This window comes from Camelina sativa, chromosome 2, assembly GCF_000633955.1.
Source record: "Camelina sativa cultivar DH55 chromosome 2, Cs, whole genome shotgun sequence".
Classification (NCBI taxonomy): Eukaryota; Viridiplantae; Streptophyta; class Magnoliopsida; order Brassicales; family Brassicaceae; genus Camelina; species Camelina sativa.
In genome coordinates, this window is record NC_025686.1 from 18,144,589 (window position 1) to 18,167,075 (window position 22,487).

At 35.0% G+C, this 22,487-nt stretch overlaps 4 protein-coding genes and 1 pseudogene across 4 annotated transcripts; all 5 read right to left on the minus strand.

The window, feature by feature from the left end:
- Positions 583-2,094, minus strand: LOC104753650 (annotated as a pseudogene).
- LOC104753661 (putative FBD-associated F-box protein At5g53635) lies at positions 4,758-8,950 on the minus strand. The gene is made up of 6 exons (XM_010475883.2): positions 8,801-8,950; positions 7,530-7,641; positions 7,188-7,357; positions 5,372-6,187; positions 5,142-5,282; positions 4,758-5,045 (listed from the first exon to the last, which is right to left on the minus strand). The coding sequence occupies exons 3-6, from the start codon at positions 7,263-7,265 to the stop codon at positions 4,758-4,760; spliced, it is 1,323 nt and encodes a 440-aa protein (XP_010474185.1). The 5' UTR covers positions 7,266-7,357; positions 7,530-7,641; positions 8,801-8,950.
- LOC104753674 (putative FBD-associated F-box protein At5g53635) lies at positions 11,644-15,127 on the minus strand. The gene is made up of 2 exons (XM_019230846.1): positions 14,174-15,127; positions 11,644-11,730 (listed from the first exon to the last, which is right to left on the minus strand). Exons 1-2 carry the CDS (start codon positions 15,125-15,127, stop codon positions 11,644-11,646), a joined length of 1,041 nt encoding a protein of 346 aa, XP_019086391.1.
- On the minus strand, positions 17,524-19,868 carry LOC104728682 (putative FBD-associated F-box protein At5g53635). Its single transcript, XM_010447637.1, has 4 exons — positions 19,723-19,868; positions 18,456-19,379; positions 18,222-18,362; positions 17,524-18,128 (listed from the first exon to the last, which is right to left on the minus strand). The coding sequence occupies exons 2-4, from the start codon at positions 19,344-19,346 to the stop codon at positions 17,835-17,837; spliced, it is 1,326 nt and encodes a 441-aa protein (XP_010445939.1). The 5' UTR covers positions 19,347-19,379; positions 19,723-19,868; the 3' UTR covers positions 17,524-17,834.
- LOC104728688 (putative FBD-associated F-box protein At5g53635) lies at positions 20,173-22,228 on the minus strand. Its single transcript, XM_010447641.2, has 4 exons — positions 22,113-22,228; positions 20,918-21,895; positions 20,680-20,841; positions 20,173-20,581 (listed from the first exon to the last, which is right to left on the minus strand). Exons 2-4 carry the CDS (start codon positions 21,869-21,871, stop codon positions 20,297-20,299), a joined length of 1,401 nt encoding a protein of 466 aa, XP_010445943.1. The 5' UTR covers positions 21,872-21,895; positions 22,113-22,228; the 3' UTR covers positions 20,173-20,296.

Genomic DNA, 22,487 nt, shown 5'->3' on the forward strand with positions numbered 1-22,487 from the left:
GAGGTAGAGAGCACCCGAAAGGCATTGACATCCCTATACACAGATCCGAAAACCTTTAACTTTTCCAAGACAGGACAGCAAGAGACAAGTCTCTCAAAATTGGCTTCTTTGCGATCCATAGTATGAGATAAGAGGCATCATCATCTTCATCATCTTCATCATCAACAATTAAGGTGAGTTTGTGTATGCATGAAGCCCTATTGGAATCGAAAAAATTGTCACCAAAACTCTTAAAGGCATTGAAATTTGGGAGGTGCCAGCATGCCAAACCCAAACAAGGAAGCCAAGGCCAGAGACTTTTCTATCTAGTTGATAAAACGCTTGTCTTAACAGCTTCTTCCTTAAGTGGAAGATGAGAAAGAATATGACCTATTAACGGATCAGGTAGTTGGCTTAACCTACTTCCGCATGTGATTGGAGATCAGCAACCAAACCACCAAGTAATAACATAAAGAGCTAACTGCAGTTTACTTGTATCTCAAAGACAAATATCCTCAAGAAAATCACCTAGTTTTTTTAAGTATTTAACGATCACAAACTTAACCTCAGACGAAATGTTCAACATATGTCAAAAAGACTAATTTAAAGAACAAGGACTTCACAAGCGGTAGAGCCTCTTGGCATTGCAACGAGTTCTTTAAGGAATCCACACATTGCCTTTTTCGAGTAGTGAACATTGAGCCTTAATTTCTCCAGTATTGTTGAATTCTTCAGCAAGTATCTTATCAGCTTTATTTCTCCTTCATAGCCTGTGATCGAACGTTTCAATTCCACAAACTTGAGCGATGTTACCAAACACTGAGGCACTGTTGAAAACATCACGTTTGGGTTTTTCTTCTTCTCACGACTCTTGGATTCGTCCTTGACCAATTCCTACAAAAAAAAAAACAGAGGAAACAGAATTGAGTGTAGAGAGATACATAAAAGCTTTTCTCATAGACGATATCAATTGGGTATCAGAGCTATATTATTTCATTACCAATGTGAGAGATTCTAGTTTTGTGCAGCTCTCAAGAATGAGTGGTAATGATTCAAGATCAGATTTAGAAAGTCTAGCATTCAAACGCGATAGGTTTTGAAACTCTAACACCGGTCCCGATTTCGTGTATCGAAAGATATCCTGGTAACAGAAGTAAACACGTAATATAAAAATGTTAAGGTGAGAAACTTTCTTGAAAAAAGTATACTTATATATGCTCAAACGTTGAGAAGTATACTTACCTGCCAGAAAGCATTACTAATAACTAGGTCCCTGACCTTTGATATATCGGTGAGCATGTCAGGAATGTAGTAACTACTCGAATGGCCTATCAATTCAACATCTATATCTAGTTTGGTAAAGAAACCTAAATTGACTATCTCATAGTTCTTTATTGTTGTGCCAATCTTAATCCTCAAGCACTGGAGTAGAGGAGCATCAATCACAACTCGGAGCTGACGAATGTGGATTCTCTTTAGAGACTGAGAGCGCACTTGTATAACCTTTTCAGTACGAGTAGAAACTCCGATGAGCGTTAAATCTTCCAAAACCGGGGAGCCTGAGATAAGTTTCTCCAAAGTGGACTCATCGGAGTATCTAACACATTCTAAGTGGATGAACTTTAGACGAGGTAAGGAAACAAAGTCGGGACTAGGCAAGAAACCGCAACAGATTCGCAAGTGTACAAGTGTCTCGCAGGTCTATCTTCTCAGGGGTATCTGTTCACTGCAGTAACAAGTAACATCAAGATGCTGAATCCTACGCCTAGTCACAGCATCAACCCATGAGGTGAGATCAAAAGCACCAGAAGAACGATGCAAATTTAACCGGAGTTTGCGTATCCATGACTCCCTGTCGGAATCAATAAACCATTCAATGAAACTCACGCAATCATCAAAGTTCGAGAACGCACGGGAGTCTAAGTCCAATCCAGGAACAGATTGCCAAAGATTTCTCCATTTGGTAGACAAAACACTTGTTGTGACAACATCTTTGGTAGAGAGATGATAAAGTATTTCAGATATTAAAGACTCCGGTAACTGGCTTATCCTATCTTCCTCCTCCTCATGTGAGGCTTTGTCACATATTTTGGTTTTATTCTTTCTACCCACCATTTCTCTTTTTTCTTTCTTTCTTCACACACAAGTAATCTGCATTACAGACGTAGTATATTCAAATCAGTTACGAGATTAAGGACACACTAGGCTTGCATCAAACAAAAGTTGGATACAATAAAAATTCGGACACAGATAGATTCTTAAAACCCCTACTCGAAATTTTCGAGATAAAACAAAAAAATAACATGCGAGGGCTTGAGTTAGGTTAGATTTTTCAAGCTTTTTGATGATGACTAAAATCAAGCAACAGTATAAGAAAAGAATATCGTTACCGGAATGGAGTTTAATTAGCACGGCAGATCAATCCCTCTCCGAACCCTAAAGCCTTTAGAACACTGTAAGAATAGCGAGTAGTACCATCGATCCAAATGCCTTTAGGGTTAGACCACTCACTGTTGTGAATTAGTGGCGCTTGAATTTCGCCCTTTCCTTTGACGCTATTTTTAAGAGTGGAAACACCTTGCCGTTTATCTCTTTCGTTGGGGTCCTTGTGGTTTATTGAAACGGTGTGCTGTGTGTTCGTGAGATTTTAAATTCATAGAGATGAGATAAACGGCAATAGTACATTTTAATTGGACCAATTTGGTTTTTCCGGTCTGGACCAATAAATTGGTCCAACTCCAATGCAAAAGATTTCGGATTATAACCAATCATCAACCAAGTAACAACCAAACCTCCATTTGGAGTTAACCGGAAATACCCAATTTTGTTCATGATCCTATAAACTCAACTGAGAGAATCCAACGAAAGTACCTTTCTCTTTTCGAAAGCCTACACCTTACATCGACCAGAGCCATACCAACCATGAAACTACAATGCATATTCACTTTGTTTTTCTTACATATGTTCTCTCTACGTTTTGCTAATCAAAGCAAGACGACTTCACATTCATTCGGTTGAGCGTCTTGGAATTTTGAGTAGTTTCTTGACCAAGTCATCTTGAATCTGAATTGCATCATAATGCAAAGGTAGAGCGAGTTTCTTGAGGACTGCCAAATTTTCAAAAAAGTACCTAACTAGCTCCATTTCTGCATCAATTCCTCGAGAGACGATAGTGAACACCAACAAAGGCACAGTTGAAAAACCGACTTGATTCATCTCCTCAAATGGCATTTCCTCATATAGCAAACACTTAGGAATTCATATACTCTAGAGAGACAAAAAGATGTACGAGTTACCAAGGTTAGACACCATCGGCCATAAGTTAGACACCATCTGTCATCTGAGTACAGAGTACTCGTACTTTATAGTATAGATACCATGAAAAGGGTAAACTAAGAAGGAGAAGAATCAAAAGGGTTACTATCTAGTTTTAACTATATATTTTGAAAAGTCTAAGTTAAGAACTTCTTTAGAATTAAGTAAAATTGCATGCCTCCAATAGTAAACCTTAATATTACAAAAAATATTTTGAAAATTATAAAATGGCAAAAAAGAAGAAGTTTGAAGCTTTTTTTTTTTTTTTTTTTTTTTTTTTTTTTTTTTTTTTTTTTTTTTTTTTTTTTTTTTTTTTTTTTTTTTTTTTTTTTTTTTTTTTTTTTTTTTTTTTTTTTTTTTTTTTTTTTTTTTTTTTTTTTTTTTTTTTTCATTTTGTCATATAAGAAATGAATACATCTGCCTTTATATAAGTTTCAGAACAAAAAAAAACTGCCTTATTTCATTTGCGAATAAAGAGTTAAAAGACAAAAAGAGAACATGGATACGAAATGTAAGAAACAGGGAAAAATCATTACTTGGATCAACTCTGTTTCTTCCCCGTGACACCAGCAATATTAACCTGCAAAAGCAAATCGGATCTTCAAAGAATTCATCCTTACTGTGCTTTGGTTGTCACCGTGTCATCTAGCTTTGGCACTGGTTGGTTGGATTCTTTGGTAAGACTTCCTGGTAAAAGAGTCTCTCCCCTTAGAGCAGCCACGTATCTTGCATATGTTTTTAACAATCAGCCTAAGGTTAAACTTCAACTGAATCCACATTATGAAGTATAGAAAGAACTCAAAATACATAAAATTCCTAGTTAACACAGAACAACGAATAGCAACAGAACCTGCAAATGCTCAACTCAACAATCCACCACAACAACAACTCTTAAAGACTCAATCCCGTAGGAGCTTTGCAAAGTAACAGATAACGATGAATTTTTAGTGTATGAGCATAAAAGAACATTTGACTGTATGAACATAAAAAATTTGGTTACAACACATAAATCAAAGTTAAACATCAAGCACCAAAATCAATGCAGACAAGAATCGTTAAATCAAAGTTCTTACAAACTGATTCAAAGGACACAAAACTAAAAAACACAAAAACAGATCACGATCGATTCATGAACAGAAACTGATTCATGATACAAAAGACACAAAACTGATTCATGAATGAGAAGATCAGTCTTCAAGAACAAATTCTAGATTAGTTGCAGTTCATAAAATTCAATTCAACAATCATTAAACTGCAAGTGCTTTCGCAAATTTAATTTAACAATCATTAAACTGTAGACAATCGTGACTAGAACCATGGATAGAGCAACAAAAAGAGTTCTTGCAAATGTATTTCAACAGTTTTCATTTCATCTTTATTAACTCCAAAGGAAACATAAATAAAAAGCCTAACACTTGCTTTCATGTGTGGCAGAGAGCTCTCTTTCTAGTGTTTTACCATTATCATTTTACAACGACTTCACATGTGATGGAGCGTCTTGGGATTTTCAGGAGCTTCTTCAAGATGCCATTGACATTTGCGCGATCATTCAGACGTAGAGTCAGTTTCTTGAGGATTACAGAATTCTCTAAGAAGTACCTTACTATCTTCATTTCTGAAGCATGTCCCGAGATGCTGGTTTTGATCACAACAGACTTGAGCGAAGATAGCAAACACTCGGGAACAAATGGAAAACTCATATGATTCATTTCTTCGGAATGCAACTGCTGTGCTTCGTAAAAATCCCATACCTGAGGTTAAAAACAGAGGAGAAAAAAAAGGCAATGAGAAGAGAAGATAGGCAGAACACATTCATAAAGATAACATAGCGTTTAGGAGATCATTACCAAGATGAGGGATTTCAGGTTTGGGCAGCTCGCAAGAAGAGTTAGTAACCATTTCAAATCAGGTACATATATATAAGCATACAGGCGGGACATGTAACCAAACTGAGGCATCGGTTCTAATTTCGAGTAATGAAAGATGATCTGGAACCGCAAAGAAACATAATGTGAGTCATATGACTTCCATGATAAAGACAAGACTGTATACACGGATATTGATATGACATATGTACCTTTAAAATGTTTTGATATACGATCATTTCCTCGACCTTTGAAATCCCAAGCAGAAAATCGCGGATGCTACTTCTCCTCGATGAGACGCTTGCTTCATCAAGATCTTGCAAACCAAAATCGAGATTGATATCTAACTTGGCATTGGCACTCAAGTTGTTTATTATATAACTTTCAGTTTTGTCATCATCAATAGTCAAAGAGCCTAATAGGGGAGCATCAATCACAACACCGTATTTCTCACTACCACCTATACAATCGCGTAGATTGATATTGAGCTTCTTCACTGACAAAGAATGCACCTGAATGCACTTATAATAATCTTGAGTCTCACATTCAACAATCTTCAACTTTTCCAAGACAGGACAACAAGAGATCAGTCTCTCAAAAGTGGCCACTTTGCCGTAATAACAATATTTGAGATGCATAGTCTTCAGACAAGGTAAGAAAACAAACTCGGCAGCATTAGTCATGACCACCTCATGGAGTTTTAAGGACACAAGTGTCTTACAGATACAAAGGCTTGTGGGGATTTCATAACGACCAATGTCCGGAGGACAAAAAACATCAAGATGTTGGACCCCACGCTTAACTGCAGCCTCAATCCATGAGGTGAGATAAGAGACGTCTTCTACATTGGATGCACCATTGTCATCAAAAAGATATACCTTGAATTTGTTTATGCCTGAAACCCTATTGGAATGGAAAAAACGGTTACCAAGACTCAAAAAGGCATTGAAATTATTAGGGAAATCTCGGATATCCAGTTCCAAACGCGGAAGGCAAAGCCAGAGATTCCTGTGGGATAAAATGCTTGTCTTAACTGTTGAAGATTGATGAGAGTTTAGGAATGGAAGAATTGTATATTGATTCTCATAAGAATATCGTTACAATATACAAACATATATATAGGAATAATCATTTAACCTACTTTTCTAACTAGTGAGATCATATAGAATATTTACAAATCATTCACATGATTATGATAAATTTTCATATCTTCTAGATATCTTCTTATACGCCCCCTCAATCTCAAGGTAGTAATGAAACAAATGTGAAATTAATGGCTTGAGATTGATCTTAGTAGAACGGTACAGCTCGTGCTTGAACAGCACTATCGAAGCTTGCTTTCCGAGTCTTGGTGGTGACTAAGTCAGATCTTGGATAGATGGCTGTAAGCTGACGTGATTTTTGTTTGATTTTTTTTTTCCGATTTTTTTTTTTTGTTCTGGTTTTTTTTTTTCTGATTTTTGACTGTTTTTTTTTTTTTTTTCACTTAATTGAAAAACAACAAATAAAATTTTGAAGAAGCATAGATGGCTTGAAAACTGGAAAATAAGATTTTTTTATTTTTTTAATAATTTAAAAGAAGCACTATGGCTTGATTCAGAGGCTCATAAGAAGCTTGAATGATGAAAACATTTTTTATTTTAACAAAAAAGAAAAGAAAGATAGAAAGAATAAGCACTTGGCTTAGATTTAGAGAAGCTCGATAGCTTAAATTCAGAGGTTCATGATGAACTTGAATGTATAAGCAATTTGCTTAATAACATAAAATAAAAATAAAATGAGTTTGATCGTTAGATCTAAACTCGGGAGCAAACCTGCTCTGATACCATGTTGAAGATTGATGAGAGTTTAGGAATGGAAGAATTGTATATTGACTCTCATAAGAATATCGTTACAATATACAAACATATATATAGGAATAATCATTTAACCTACTTTTCTAACTAGTGAGATCATATAGAATATTTACAAATCATTCACATGATTATGATAAATTTACATATCTTATAGATATCTTCTTATATTAACAGCTTTCTTTAGGGGAAGACGAGAAAGAATGTCACATAGCAATGGATCAGGTAACTCGCTTATCCCATCAAGCTTCATGCTCTTACTAGTAAACCTTTTGGAGGAAGAAGCCACATGTTTCGATCGATTTCCCTCTACCAGCCATTCGTTTCTCAGACATGGAGCAAAATCTGTAAAGAAATAATCAAAATTTGAAAATGAACTGGTAAACATAACTCCGCATTTTCAGTTCAAACTATTCACGGTTATGAGTTTATAAGGTTTTCTGAAAAAGATTATAGAAATCAACCAAACAAAAAGTCTTTAAGCAAGAACTTAGAAGAAGAAGAAGAAAGAACCTACCGTGTTTTTAGCCGGGGAACTGTAGACAGTAGACCGTAAGATCAAAGGATCAGGCTGAAGCCTTTGGAAGAAGCTATCGTCTGTTTTTCTTAATTCTCTCAGAGAGCAAAATCTGAAAAGAAACAATCTTTAAATTTGAAAAATGAGAGTTTCCAATCAGTGACTTCTCACGAAACCTCTAAGCAAATTCAAAGGACAATACCATATCAAATCTGTTCGACATTTAAACTCCAAATCCCAAATAAAAAATATTAAAACCCGAAATGATAAGATCATAACCAACCAAACCAGAGAAGAGAAAAGAAGAAACAAATGCTTAGTGGTTTCCTTAGTTTTAGGGTATCAACTCCACGATTCCATATTCCCATTTTATTAATTATGTTCCTTGTTTTTAGGGCTTGGTTATCAGTCTGTTTTGTTTCGTTTGTGTATTTAAAGACTTCAATGTCACGTTAATGGAATAGACTTGAAATTTGACAAAACAGAGTCTATCTCTTTGGTTACTTGTTCATGTGTTAGAGATAACACATCTCTTTGGCTTTGAAGAGGGACCATTCTATCACGAAACTTACTCCTTTCCAGAAAACTAACAAAATCGAACTCAATCATATCCACAATCAACATTCAAAACTTTAGAAAAAATATCAAACCGAAACAAATTACAAAACATTAACTGAAACTATTTAATTGCTTACATAGAATATATTCGACTAATTAGTCTTTAACACAGACGATGATCTATTTTATTCCTATCATCGCAGCTAATTTAACGACCAAAACGATCAACCTACCTTAATCGAAATGTTCAACCATATCTATTTATAGTAATTAAAGAACAATGGAGTTCACAGAAACATAACTCGGCAACCAACACAAATTCAAAACCTAGAGTGATTTTATAATCAACATTTTCAGTTCAAACCTCAAAACTCAAGAAACCCTAGTGTTAACAAAATCCGTTTACGGAGACATAAAGAGAGTGTGTGAGTGTCAGGCAAGGGGTTTTCGAAATTGAAATACAAGATCCGGACAAAATAAAAAAAAAAAACAGGTATCGGGAAGAACATAACTCGGCAACAATCTGTAAAGAAATAATCAAAATTTGAAAATGCAAGTTTCCATAGAAACAATTTGTATGAACTAACTCGGAACCCAACACAAATTACAAACCTAGAGTGATTTATACTCAGTTCAAACGAGTCAGGGTTAGGGTTTTTTTTTTTAACGTTTTCTGAAATCAACGAAACAAAAGTCATCAAGTAAGAACTTACCGAACGTTTTTTAGACGGCGGAATGCAACCACTAGCCGGAACTGTAGACCGTAATTTCGCCGACGGGAACGGAAACACTTTGCTTTGGAAATTTGGAATCACTGTCTCGCCGGAACACACTCTCTCTGTACTGAACATTCCTCTCAAAGACTGTTGTAGTTATACAAAAGCCCAATAATCCAACATGGCCCATCAAAGCTAACTTGTTTAATTGACATTTCCATGTCTTTGTTAATTTTTCTATTTAAGAGTTTTTTGTTCAATTTTCTTGACAAAATTTGATCATCACTGAAAGTCTGAAAGTCCGAAACAATTATTTAATTATTTATTAATTACACTAATTAATTAAGCATTTATTGTTCTTCGGTTTTCATAGTCCTCCTACTGGGAGATGATGCATAAACATACCTTTTGCAAGATTTTCGAACATGACTTGATGTTACAATTACAAATTCACAAGTCTAGCGTCAGTCTTTTTTTTTTACGACGATTTTCGAATTTAACACGACTATTCTGGGACATCTTGATACTAAGTAACTCTCTCGACATATAAACTTTGAATTGTTGAAAGTAACTTTGATGTGTATGATCATTTCCTGTGACTTTTGATATCCAACTTGGCATAAGCATCCAACTTCTGACATTGTTTCTCTTTACTTATTAAGTATATGATTAATTTTGTTGGTCAACAACTTTCTCTGTTCTTCACTCATCTAATAGTTTCTTTTAGCAAAATCACTCTTTTTAAAAAAATTTCTTAATGTTTGGGGTAGTCTAATTAAGTAACTCAATTATGAGCCTTAATAGTGGTGTGATTTTATGTGAATGTGTTTTTTTAATTGTGTGGCTAAGATGATAAAAAGGTGTCCAATGGTAAAATTAATAGCTCAACTTATAATAATTTTTATACCTTTTCTGTTTACTATTTAATATTGTTAGATTCTAAAATTTTATTAAGTGAAATGATATACAGGTTGGATTTTTTTTTTTTCCATTTTTTCTTCATCTTATAAATAAACCAATAAACAGAGTATTAGAGTAGAAAGGTGCAAAACAGAGTTGCAGAAAAATGTAACACCGACTATGCCATGTTTTAAGAGTGATGAACTCAATTTCTTGCATAACAAACAACTTGATTTCTTGCAAAAGTACATAAAATAGTTCCATGACAACAACTCAGATTTCTTGTGCGGCAAGAACTTCCTACGTCAAACTTATAAATCAGATGACAAGCTTCACATGTTCTCTCTAACCTTTACTAAACAGATGACAATGACTTGGCATACAACGAAAATTTGCTTGGACAAAATGATCTTCCAATTTTACAAAACCAAGTCAAATCCAGAAGGCCTAAACCAGCATTTTTTGTGTGGCGAAAAGCTTGATTCATTATCAAAATATAGTAACTCGATTTGACCTTGCTAAGAGTTTTCTAACACCTGAACAGATATAAAGGTCCGTGGAAAATTATAGAAATGAATCAGCAAACTAATAGCAGCATCTCATAAAGGTATAAAGGCTTAGGGTCATCTCCTAAGCAAAACGAACATGGGAAAATGGTAGCAGTTGCAGCTGCAGCTGCAGCGTCGTCATCCCCAAACTCCATATATGTGGCTATGACTCCCATGTCTCAGTCTCAGGGGTTGAATAAGAATAACAACAACACAGTTCAAAGACGTAGGCAGAGCTCTGATTATATGGCAAAGCAAAAGTAAAAGGTCTGATTTTACAAGTCAAGCTTAAAGGCATACATATTAGAGTGAGGTGAAACAATCTCCTATCTTGCTTCCATTTTTTGGTGTATAAATCGCCAATGCTCGAAGCTAAGAGATACACATTATTTTAATTTTTACTGTTATACTGATATAGGTTTAAGGATCACAAGAAAAGAGTAAAAGTCTCCTCAAGCTTAAGCATAGAGTAATTAACTTGATCGCCTAAACAACACCATGATTTCTCACGAAAGTAGCCTTAAATTGTTTCATCTCTATTTACTCTAACGAAACAAACATACAAAAAAAACCTACACATGCATTTCCTGTGTAGCAAGAACATCCTTACATCAAAGTGATTAATAACAGACAATCTTCACTAATATCTACCAATCACAGTATGATGATTTGACTGTGTGCTAGAGCGTCTTGGGATTTTGAGTAGTTCCTTGAAGATTTCATCTTTTCTTTGACCATAATAAAAACGTAGAGTAATTTTCTTGAGGATTGCTGAATTCTCTAGGAATTACTTTACCAGCTTCGTTTTTGCAACATCTCCTGAGAATGTATTACTGAATTCAACAAACTCGAGCGACGATAGCAAACACTCGGGAACAGATGAAAACCTTATTTGATTCATCTCTTCAAAAAAACGAAATCAACCAAGCAAGAGTATAAAAAGAAGAAGAAGAAGAAGAGGACGAACATATTGGAATGGAAATAAATTGCCACAGAAGATCTAGCTGATGAACTATCCTAAGCCTCAAGGAGTGCCATCGATCCAAATGCCTTAAGACCACTGTGACTGTCTGAGGATAAATGGCGCTTGGATTCTCCCATTTTCAAGTCCTCTTTTTTTTTTTGACACAATTTCAAGTGTAAACGCCTTGCCGTTTATGTTCATAAAACAGTGTGATGTGTTCCATTTGGTCATTAAATTTTTATGTTTGCTTAATGACATTGCTAAGAGTTTTCTAACATTTGAACTGTGATATAAGAGATCATCCATGAGGCATAGACACTTTAGTAACCAATGAGCAAAAAAATACACCATTATAATATCAGTAGACCAAATATTTTCCAACATTGTCTCTTTACACAAAAATTACTAAAATAAAAATAGCAGTTGTTTCATTCCTTTGTACTCACAAGACCCAAATGATAAGGGAACATATGAAAGGCAAGCCTACGCCTACAGACATCAACCGATATAATAACCTGTCAAATACATGCAATCTCACACATGTTTCCCTCTATTTTGTACAATGACAACCTTACATTTGGTAGAGACTCTTGGGACTTCCAATAGTTTCTTCAAGACTTCATCTTCTGTTGAATTAGAATCCAAATGTAGAGTGAGTCTCTTAAGGACAGCCGAATTCTCTAAGAAGTACCTTACTAGCTTCATTTCTGCAACATTTATCGAGACTGGGAATTTAAGGATTACAAACTCGAGAGAGGATTGCAAACACTTGGGCACAGATGAGGGCACAGAAAAAATAATGTTGACTTGATCCATCTTTTCCAGGTTATAACTAGGACGCTGTCAAGCTAATGAGGGGAGAAAACAAAGTGAAATATTGATATGGCAGAAGCTTCATAGAGATGAGAAAAATATCATAAGGTTTAGCATATTTACCATCAAGACTAGGAATTTCAGATTCGGGCAGCTCTCGATAAATGGTTCAAACCATTCCATATATTCTGCCACGACAGAAAGGTGTGATATATAACCAAATCGTGGCAGCGATTCTGATTTGGAATAGTAATAAATGATCATATTGGTTCAGTGATATACTGTAAAACCTCTATAAATAATAATTTTGGGACAATGACATTTTATTAATTTATAGTGATAATTTTTTTTATAGTGTAAATTAATAATTATTAATTTATAGATATATACTTTAATTGTTAAAAAATTAAAAAATTATGAATTGAGATAATTTGAGCAAAATAAGATTAGACTTTAGGATGCTATCAGTTTTAGAATAAAATTTGTAATATTTAGAAAACATTATTGACAATAAATTACGAATACTCTATAAAACTATCAAAATGAAAATGGTGCATATGTAGAAGTTGAAAACTTAACTATTTTTATGACATGTTATAGAGTATTCTCTTTCATTATAATTTGAAAAGACAACATAACAATTATTTATAGATATGAGTTGTAGAAGAAAATTCAAAATTTTAAAGCATACATATATCAATATATATATATATATATATATGATTATTAATTTACTAGAATATTTGGACTATATTTTACATGAAGGTTTCAAAAATATTATTATCAAATTTGATATTTTTTACAGTAGCCAGACTTGGGATCATTATTAATTTATAGAAATTTTACTGTATTATATTACAAATAAACCAACTATGTCAGGTTTTATATTACAAAGGTGGAAAACAGAGTTGCAGAGAAAGGTAACAAACCGACTATGGCAGGTTTTAAGAGTAACAAACTCGATTTCCTGCAAAAGTACATAAATAGTTCCATAAAAAACAACTCAGATTTTTTGTGCGGTAAGAGCTTCCTGCATCAAAACTTAGACATCAGATGACAAGCTTCACATGTCCTCCCTAACCTTTACTAAGACAATGACTTGACACACAACGAAAATTTACTTGGGAAAAATGAGCTTCAGATTTTACCAAACCAAAACAAATCAAGAAGGCCTAATCTTGCATTTTGTGTGGCAAGAGCTAGTAACTCGATTTGACCTTGCTAAGAGTTTTCTAACACCTAAACAAATATAAACATCAATGTAAAATAATAGAAACGAATCAGCAAAATTCCGGTGTGATAATATAAACTAAATCAAGCCATAATGAAACTGATATGCATATTCAAACATTGTCTTTACACAAAAACACCAAAATATAAACCAGTCGATTTTAAGAACAACTGAGACTAAAGCCAAACCAACCATGAAACTACTGTGCATATTCACTTGATTTTAAGAACAATCAAGTGGGAAATCCAGCAAAGTAGCTAAATAGATTCATTCCGATTGACCTGTCAAATACAAAACTCTCATGCTTGTTTGCCTCTACTCTTCAACAATGACAAACTCACATTTGGTTGGGATTTCCAATTCCAATAGCTTCTTCAAGGCTTCATATTTTGTTGGATTAGAATACAAATGTACTGTGAGTTTCTTGAGGATAACACAATTCTCTAAGAAGCACCTTACTAACTTCATTTCGTCAACATATACCCTAAATGGGAATTTGAAATCAACAAACTCCAGAGACAATGATTGAAAACACTCGGGCATCTCCTCCCAAGGCATCTCCTCCCCGTCGAGACAATAACCATAGTGTAGCTTATTAGGAAAAAAGGAGAGAAGAATATATAATCAAATAATGTGGCAGAAGCTGAATAGTGATCATGAGAAAAATTATCATAGGGTTTAGCATATATTCACCTCCAAGACTAGGGATTTCAGATTGGGGCAGCTCTCAAGAAATGTTGCCAATAACCCTTTTATTGATGATGGGTAGAGAGAGACACACAGGCGTGACATAAAACCAAACTGAGGCAGCGATTCTGACTTGGAATAATTATAAATTATCTGAAAGCATAGAGAGAGAGAGTTAGAAACTTTTTATTATATTAAATGTGTAGATGTCCAATACATATATATACCTTGAAAGTCTGCGGATGTATCGTCAAATCCCCGACCTTCGAGATCCCTGACAGAAAACTACGGATGAGACTTCTCCCCGATGAAATGCTTGCTTCGTCAGTAACCTTTAAACCAAAGGTGACATCAACTTCTAACTTGGCATTGTACTCCATATTGTTAACTATGAAGCTTTTTGATCGATCATCAATGATACTTAAACAGCATAATAGAGGAGCATCAATGACAACTCCCTGACCATTTTCAATCTGACTACACCCGAAGGTGTGACCGATATTGAGCATCTTAAGTGACCGAGACTGCACCCGAAGGTGTTGAGGAACATTCCAACAATGGACAATTTCTAAGTCTTCCAAGACAGGACAACAAGAGACAAGTCTCTCAAAAGCATCATTGGAAAGCTTGGAAAGGCAAACACAAGCTAAATCCATAGTCTTCAGACAAGGGAAGGAAACAAACTCGACATCATTCAATTTTACACAAAACAGCTTTAAAGATACCAGTTTCTCAAACACATGAAGGCTTATGGGCATCTCATAATAAAGCCTTAGATAAAAGTCAACACGTAGATGTTGGACCTTACGCTTTACGGCAGCCTCAATCCATGAAGTGATATAAGATGTATCTTTAAAACCATCATCATCATCATGTTTACCAATAGTTAACTTGAGTTTGTCTATCCATGAAACCCTACTGGAATCGAAAAACCGGTCACCAAAACTCACGAAGGCATTGAAATCTCGGATTTCTCTGAAATCCAGTTTCAACTTAGGAACCCAAAGCCAGAGAGTCTTCCATCTGGTGGACAAAACGCTTGTGGAAACAGCTTCTTTTGTTGGAAGATGAGAAAGTATGTGACATATCAACGGATCAGGTAATTCGCTTATTCTATCTTCCTTCAATCTCTCACTCAACCCTTGGGAACAAGCCTGATTCGATTTCTCTCTATCAACCATTGTCTTTCTTTTTCGACAAAATTTTAAAAGAGACGATTAGCTAGGTTGTGTTACGAAAGTTTCAGAAAAACAAAACCTAACTAGAAGTTATGGATCCTTTTTGATGATATATAACTAGAAGTTACATGGGTTCATTTTTGGTAATAAAAAAAATTATAGACTCTTTTAATTCATGTTTAACTCGAAAAACATTTCTAAAAGAAAAACAAATTGTGGAGCCTCCCCCTTCTTGAGCAGGCACTGATGTTTTGATTTTGAGGAGTTTCTTGAGGATAGTCGAATTCTCTAAAAAGTATCTTACTAGCTTCATCTCTGCATCAAGTCCAGAGATTTTCACTTTGAAATCAACAAACTCAAGAGATGATAGCAAACACTCTGGAACAGATGAAAAACTGATTTAATTCTTCATCTCCTTGCAAGCATCACCATAGCATTCCTGAGAAAAATAGAATTAAAAAGCAATGAAAAGATAACGTCAAATCTGCATATGGATGGAAAAAGAAAAAACTTATTTGGGTTAAGATCTTTGAGCAGGCACCAAAATGAGGGATTTCTGCTTATCTGTGATAAACATTCTTCTCTCCCCATACTAAAACATAACATTGGGATCGATATTAGTTATTGTAAAGCTTTCTGGTAAGTTATCCTTGATGGTGAAAAGGCGTAGTCGAGGAGAATCAATCACAATTCCTGAATCAGAATGAGCCCAATTTAAGTGTATACTTATAGTGAGCCTCTCCAGTGACCTAGAGAGCACCCGAAAGACTTGTTTAATGTGTCCCTGAATCTTTAATTCCTCCAGGACAGGGCATGATGAGACGAGTCTCTCAAAAGTGCCCTTATTGAGATTCCAAATAGCTTCTTTTAAGTGTATTAGAGTACAAATGTGCAAAACAGAGTGTGTATTAGAGTACAGACGTGCAAAACTAAGAAACAGAGTGTATTAGTGAACTTTAAATTTAATCAAAGGAAAAAAGATGGTTAGCTACATGAAGTATAGAATGAAGTATAGAAGAATGCATGGTCACACATGCCAAGTATAATATTGTATCCTCAACTACACGAAGTATATGTATAGCATGGCCACATGCATGAACTATATGACGTTATGTGGTCACACCATAGACATAAAATCCAGTACACTGGTCGAATGATTCCGGCGAAGACCGACGTTGACTCCGGCGTTGACCAACATTGACAAAAAAGTATTTTTTTATTAAAAAAATAATAATAAATTATTATATTAAATTATTTATGGTTTTTCATGATTAGAAAACATAATCTATTCAATATCTAATTATTTATATATCTCTAATCTATTCATTCTTATAATTAGTTACTTTTTATTTTTAAAGCTAAAATAATAGTTAAATAAAATCATTAATCAATATTTTCAAGAAATATATATATATACATATAAAATATGTAATTATTAATGATTTTATATATATAAATCTCTGATCATCAAATTATTAAATTTTAAATACTACAAGAATCAATAAAATCAAATTCAACTACTTTCATTAAAAAATAATATGCAAAAGATTTGAGTATATGACTCTTTACTTTAAAATTTTCATGGTAAAGAGTATACAAAATTTTAGATACTCTTTGGTATAAAAAAAATTACTTACTCCTAATAACATGTAAACAATAACAAAAAAATTAATATTATTTACTTTTAACAGATAAAATTAAAGATACATAATTATTTTCAATATATAATATAAGGGCATTTGAAATAATCCTCTTATTCTATATCCTTTTGCAAACATATCCTAAAATCAAGATAAAATCTATATATATTTTGAAAATAATTATTAATTATTTTTATTTAACTATTATTTTAGCTTTAAAAATAAAAAGTAACTAATTATAAGCAAAAATACATTAGAGTTATATAAATAATTGGATATTGAATAGAATATGTTTTCTAATCATGAAAAACCATAAATAATTTAATATAATAATTTATTATTTTGTTTAATATAAAAAATTAAAATATAACTTTTTTGGTCAATGTTGGTCAACGCCGGAGTCAACGTCGGTCTTCGCCGGAATCATTCGACCGGTGTACCAGATTGTATGTCTATGGTGTTAAGCACATAACGTCAGATAGTTCATGCATGTGGTCATGCAATACATATACTTCGTGTAGTTGAGGATACAATATTATACTTGGCATGTGTGACCATGCATTCTTCTATACTTCATGTAGCTAGCCATCTTTTTTCCTTAATCAAACCAAATCAAATCTAAACCTCTGCATTTTAGTGTGTGGCTAGTAACTCGATTCATTATCAAAAGTTTTGGTCGAAAACCTAGTAACTCGATTTGGCCATGCTAAGAGTTTTCTAACATCTGAAGAGATAAAAGATCCATGAAAAAGAAACGAATGAGCAAAATAATTACGTTACCATAATAATCACTAAACCAAGTAATAATGAAACTACTAAATCCATATCCGACAATGTCTTTACACAAAAGTACCAAAATAAAAACCAGTTTGATTCTAAGAACAACTGAGACTCCCGACCAAGTAGTACGTTTCCTTTTTCAATAATTACGACCCAAGATGATAAGAAACATATGAAAGCTTATGCCTAGATGGAGCAAAGCCATACCAACCATGAAACTACAATGCATATTCAACTTCGTTTTACATAATATCACGAACCCTTGCAATGTTTCCTCTACTCTTTACCGATCAAAGGAAGATGACTTCACATTCGGCAGAGCGTCTTGGAATGTTGAGAAGTTTCTTGACCAAGTCATCTTGAATCTGAATTGCATCATAATGCCAAGGTAGAGTGAGTTTCTTGAGGACAGCCGCATTTTCTAGGAAGTACCTCACTAGCTTCATCTCTGCAGCAAGTCCCGAGACTTTCACTTTGAAATCAACAAATTCGAGAGATGACAGCAAACACTGAGGCATAGTTGAAAGATCGACTTGATTCATCTCGTCAAATGGCATTTCCACACGATCTGCATTGTAGCATACCTGAGAACAGAAGACAAGATTAAAACACAAAAGACAAAAGATGCAGAATCTTCGAAGGAATGAAAAGCTTATTTGAGTTTGGCAGATCATCACCAAGATGAGAGACTTCAAGTTTGGGAAGCTTCCAAGAAAGGTTGGTAACCATTTCACATGGGAATAATAGAGCTCTACTTGCAGGCAGGACATATAACCAAACTGAGGCAGTGGTTCTAGTTTCGAGTATTCACAGAGGAGCTAGAACAAGAAGGAAAAACTGATGTGGGTCAAGAAACATTCATGATAGATTATAGGAACATATGTCGAATATGGAATTGACATAGATGATACCTCGAAAGTGCCTAGATGTATGAACATATCTCTGATCTTTGAAATCTGGGGGAGAAAACTGTGAAAACTATTTCTCCTGGATAAAACATCTGCTTCTTCTGAAAATAAAGCAGGGCTGAGATCAAGATCTAACTTGACATTGGAATCCATACTGGTTATTATAAAGCTTTTTGGTAAGTTATCATGGATGCTCAAAAAGCGTAGTCGAGGGGCATCAATCAGAAATCCTGTATCACCCACAGAGAAGCGTATGCTTATAGTGAGCCTCTTCAATGACGTAGAGAGCACCCTAAAGACCTTCGCACCAGAATTAACAAGTCCCAACTCTAGCTCTTCAAGGACAGGGGAGGATGAGACAAGTCTCTCAAAAGTGGTCTCATTGGGATACCTCATATAGTCTAAATGCAGGATCTTCAGACAAGGCAAGGAAACAAACTCGGCACTAGGCAAGGCCACCCAACACATCTTTAAGGATACCACTGTCTCACAAGTGTAAAGGCTTAGAGGCATCTCATAAGCATAACGAACTTGTAGATACTGGACGTTACGCTTGACTGCAGCATCAATCCATGATGTGAAGTGAGGATTGACATTTCCATAGCTCATAGTTAAGTTGAGCTTGTGAATGCATGAAACTCTATTGGAATGGAAAAACCTGTCACCAAAACTCATGAAGGCATCGGAATTAGGGAACTTCGACCTTGCCAAATCCAAACGAGGAAGCCAAAGCCAGAGACTCCTCCATCTGGTGGATAATACGCTTGTCTTGACACTGTCCTTTAGGGGAAGGTGAGAGAGAATGTGACATATCAATGGATCAGGTAACTGGCTTATCCTATCTTCCAACCATTTGGAACAAAGAAGCTGAGTCTTTATCTCGCTATCAACCATTCTGCTTTTCTTATGTAGGAAACTTTTTTCAACCTGCATAACAAAAATTGAACATGAAAGTTTCAAAAAGAGATGATTTTTTAATGCCTAGGACTTACAAAAACATTTTCTAAGGAACCCCAATTAAAAAACCTAGTGTTAGCAAGAGAGACGGATCAAAACTCAAAAACCCTAAATGTTAACAAGAGAGACGAATCAAAACTCAAGAAACCCAAAATCCGTTTAAGGAGACATAAGGAGAGTGTGCGAGAGGGAGAAACTAAACCAAACTACATTGGGGCTAAACCTCGGCTAGGGTTTTTCAAAGTCTTATCGAAGAAGATGATGAGTTTACAACAAATTACACAAAAGGGTAAAGTAAGAAGAAGAACTTAACAGTGTTTATGGTCGAACGGAAAAGAATCACTCGCCGGAACTGTAAAATGTGATTTCGCCGGCGGTAAAAGAATCAGTTGCTGGAAATGGCCGGAGCTCTCTGCATTGGATTCTCTCAGTCTCAAGACTCTCTCTCTGTATGTAGTTAGAGTGAGTGTATAAATTGAATCATTGATATACAAAAAGGAAAGCCCAACGCAAAAAAGGCCCACTAATTCTGAGTTAAAATTGACATGACCAAAACAAGTACAACAATTCCAATATTGAATATCCCAATGGTTAACTAATAGTAATTTTCCATGTAAATTATTTATTATTATTTTTTTTATGAAAGCATTTTACAAATGTGTACAAAGACCATAACTTGTTTTCCAGAAAATTAACAGTCTAAAAATATGTATTCTGACATTTGAACAGAACGATGTTGCAGATAATATATATACTAGGAGAAGAACAACAAAAAGATTTCTTGCAAACGTAGTTCAACAATTTTCATTTCATCTCTATTGAGTTCAAAAGAAACATAAATAAAAAGCCTAACACTTGGTTTCCTGTGTGGCAAGAGACCATATCATTCATTCTACAACGACTTCACATGTGATGGAGCGTCTTGGAATCTTCAGGAGCTTCTTGAAGATGTCATTTACATTTGCGCGATAGTCCAAACGTAGAGTCAGTTTCTTGAGGATTACAGAATTCTCTAGGAAGTACCTTACAATCTTCATTTCTGAAGCATATCCCGAGATGCTGGTTTCGATCTCAACAGACATGAGCGAAGATAACAAACACTCGGGAACAAATGGAAAACTGATTTGAATCATTTCCTCGGAATGCCGCTGTGCAGTGTAAAAAGCCCATACCTGAGGTTAAAAACAGAGGAGAAAAAAGGCAATGAGAAGAAGAAAGGCAGAACACATTCATAGGGAAGGGATAAACATAGCGTTTAGGAGATCATTACCAAGACGAGGGATTTCAGGTTTGGGCAGCTCCCAAGAAGAGTTAGTAACCATTTCAAATCAGGTACATATATAAAAGCAAAAAGGTGGGACATGTAACCAAACTGAGGCAGCGGTTCTAATTTTGAGTGGGACATTTCTAATTTTGAGTAATGACAGATGATCTGGAACCAAAAAGAAAAATAACGTGAGTCACATAAACTTCCATGAAAAAAGACTGGAATTGACAAGACATAATACCTTTAAAGTGTTTTCACAGACGATCATTTCCCCGACCTTTGAAATCCCAAGCAGAAAATCGCGGATGCTACTTCTCCTCGATGAGACGCTTGCTTCATCAAAATCATGCAAACCAAAATCGAGATGAATATCTAACTTGGCATTGGCACTCAAGTTGCTTATTATATAACTTTCAGCTTGTTCATCATCAATAGTCAAAGAGCTTAATAGAAGAGCATCAATCACAACACCGTATTTCTCTCCATCACCCATACCATCGCGTAGGTCTATATTGAGCCTCTTCACTGACAAAGAATGCACCCGAATGCACTTATAGTCATCTTCTTGAGTCTCATATCCAACAATCTTCAACTTTTCCAAGACAGGACAACAAGAGATGAGTCTCTCAAAAGTGGCCACTTTACCGTAATAAACATATTTCAAATGCATAGTCTTCAGACATGGTAACGAAACAAACTCGACACCATCCAACTCCACATTAAAGAGTTTTAAGGATACTAGTGTCTCACAGATACAAAGGCTTGTGGGGATTTTATACCAACTACGATCTGGAGGACAAAAAACATTAAGATGTTGGACCTGACGCTTAAGTGCAGCCTCAATCCATGACGTGATATAAGAGTCATCTTTTTCATCGTCATCAAAAAGATATAACTTGAGCTTGTTTATGCATGAAACCCTATCGGAATGGAAAAACCTGTTACCAAAACTCACAAAGGCGTTGAACTTATTATGGAAATCTCGTGAATCCAGTTCCAGAATAGGAACCCAAAGCCAGAGAGTCTTCCATCTTGTGGATAAGACGCTTGTTGAAACAGATTCTTTTGTTGGAAGGTGAGAAAGTATGTGACAGATCAAAGGATCAGGTAACTGGCTTATCCTATCTTCTTCCTTGGATCTACTACTCGACGACTTCTTGGAACGACCCTGTTTCGCTTTCCCTCTACCAACCATTTGTTTTCTTCGTATTCTCAAAATCTGAAATGAAATAATAGAAAATCTGAAATTGATAGTTTCCATTGAAACAATTCGGATGAATTGGTAGACATAATAACTCTGCAACTAAACACTAATCAAAAACTTGCATTTTCAGTTCATACTAGTCGGGGTTAGGGTTTTCTTAAAAACAATTATACTTTAGAAATCAGCCAAACAAAAGTCGTCAAGTAAGATCTAAGAAGAAAGAAGAACCTACCGAATGTTTTTCAGCCGGCGGAATGCAATCACTAGCCGTAATTTCGCCGACGGAATCACTTAGTCGCCGGGACTCTCACTCTCTCTCTCTCTACTGAACATTTCTCTCAAAAGACTCTTCTAGTTTAATAATAGTGTTTGTTACACAAAAGCCCAATAATCCAACTTGGCCCATTAAAGCTAACTTGTTTAATTGCCGAATTCTTTTGGGAAGGAGGGATTCATGTACCATTGACACAAACGCTTTGCCGTTTTTATCTCTCCGTTTGAACGAAGAACGGTTGGACCAAACCGGAAACTCCCCCTTTTGTTCGAAAAATACTTAGGTTCACCCATTGGGGTGAACCTCTCCAATCAGAATCTTCCATCTAATATT

What these genes read in the sequence shown, in the direction of transcription:
- LOC104753661 (XM_010475883.2), bottom strand. Translation starts at nt 7,265, where the DNA reads ATGAAGCTTGATGGGATAAGCGAGTTACCTGATCCATTGCTATGTGAC. An exon ending in TATATCAAAACATTTTAAAG is followed by an intron (nt 5,283 to 5,371) that starts GTACATATGTCA and finishes TTGCGGTTCCAG; the next exon opens with ATCATCTTTCATTACTCGAA. An exon ending in ACCTGAAATCCCTCATCTTG is followed by an intron (nt 5,046 to 5,141) that starts GTAATGATCTCC and finishes TTTTAACCTCAG; the next exon opens with GTATGGGATTTTTACGAAGC.
- LOC104753674 (XM_019230846.1), bottom strand. Translation starts at nt 15,127, where the DNA reads ATGGTTGATAGAGAGAAATCGAATCAGGCTTGTTCCCAAGGGTTGAGT. An exon ending in TACATCCGCAGACTTTCAAG is followed by an intron (nt 11,731 to 14,173) that starts GTATATATATGT and finishes TGTATTTGACAG; the next exon opens with GTTATTATATCGGTTGATGT.
- LOC104728682 (XM_010447637.1), bottom strand. Translation starts at nt 19,346, where the DNA reads ATGGTTGATAGCGAGATAAAGACTCAGCTTCTTTGTTCCAAATGGTTG. An exon ending in TACATCTAGGCACTTTCGAG is followed by an intron (nt 18,363 to 18,455) that starts GTATCATCTATG and finishes TTCTTGTTCTAG; the next exon opens with CTCCTCTGTGAATACTCGAA. An exon ending in ACTTGAAGTCTCTCATCTTG is followed by an intron (nt 18,129 to 18,221) that starts GTGATGATCTGC and finishes TTCTGTTCTCAG; the next exon opens with GTATGCTACAATGCAGATCG.
- LOC104728688 (XM_010447641.2), bottom strand. Translation starts at nt 21,871, where the DNA reads ATGGTTGGTAGAGGGAAAGCGAAACAGGGTCGTTCCAAGAAGTCGTCG. An exon ending in TCTGTGAAAACACTTTAAAG is followed by an intron (nt 20,842 to 20,917) that starts GTATTATGTCTT and finishes TTTTGGTTCCAG; the next exon opens with ATCATCTGTCATTACTCAAA. An exon ending in ACCTGAAATCCCTCGTCTTG is followed by an intron (nt 20,582 to 20,679) that starts GTAATGATCTCC and finishes TTTTAACCTCAG; the next exon opens with GTATGGGCTTTTTACACTGC.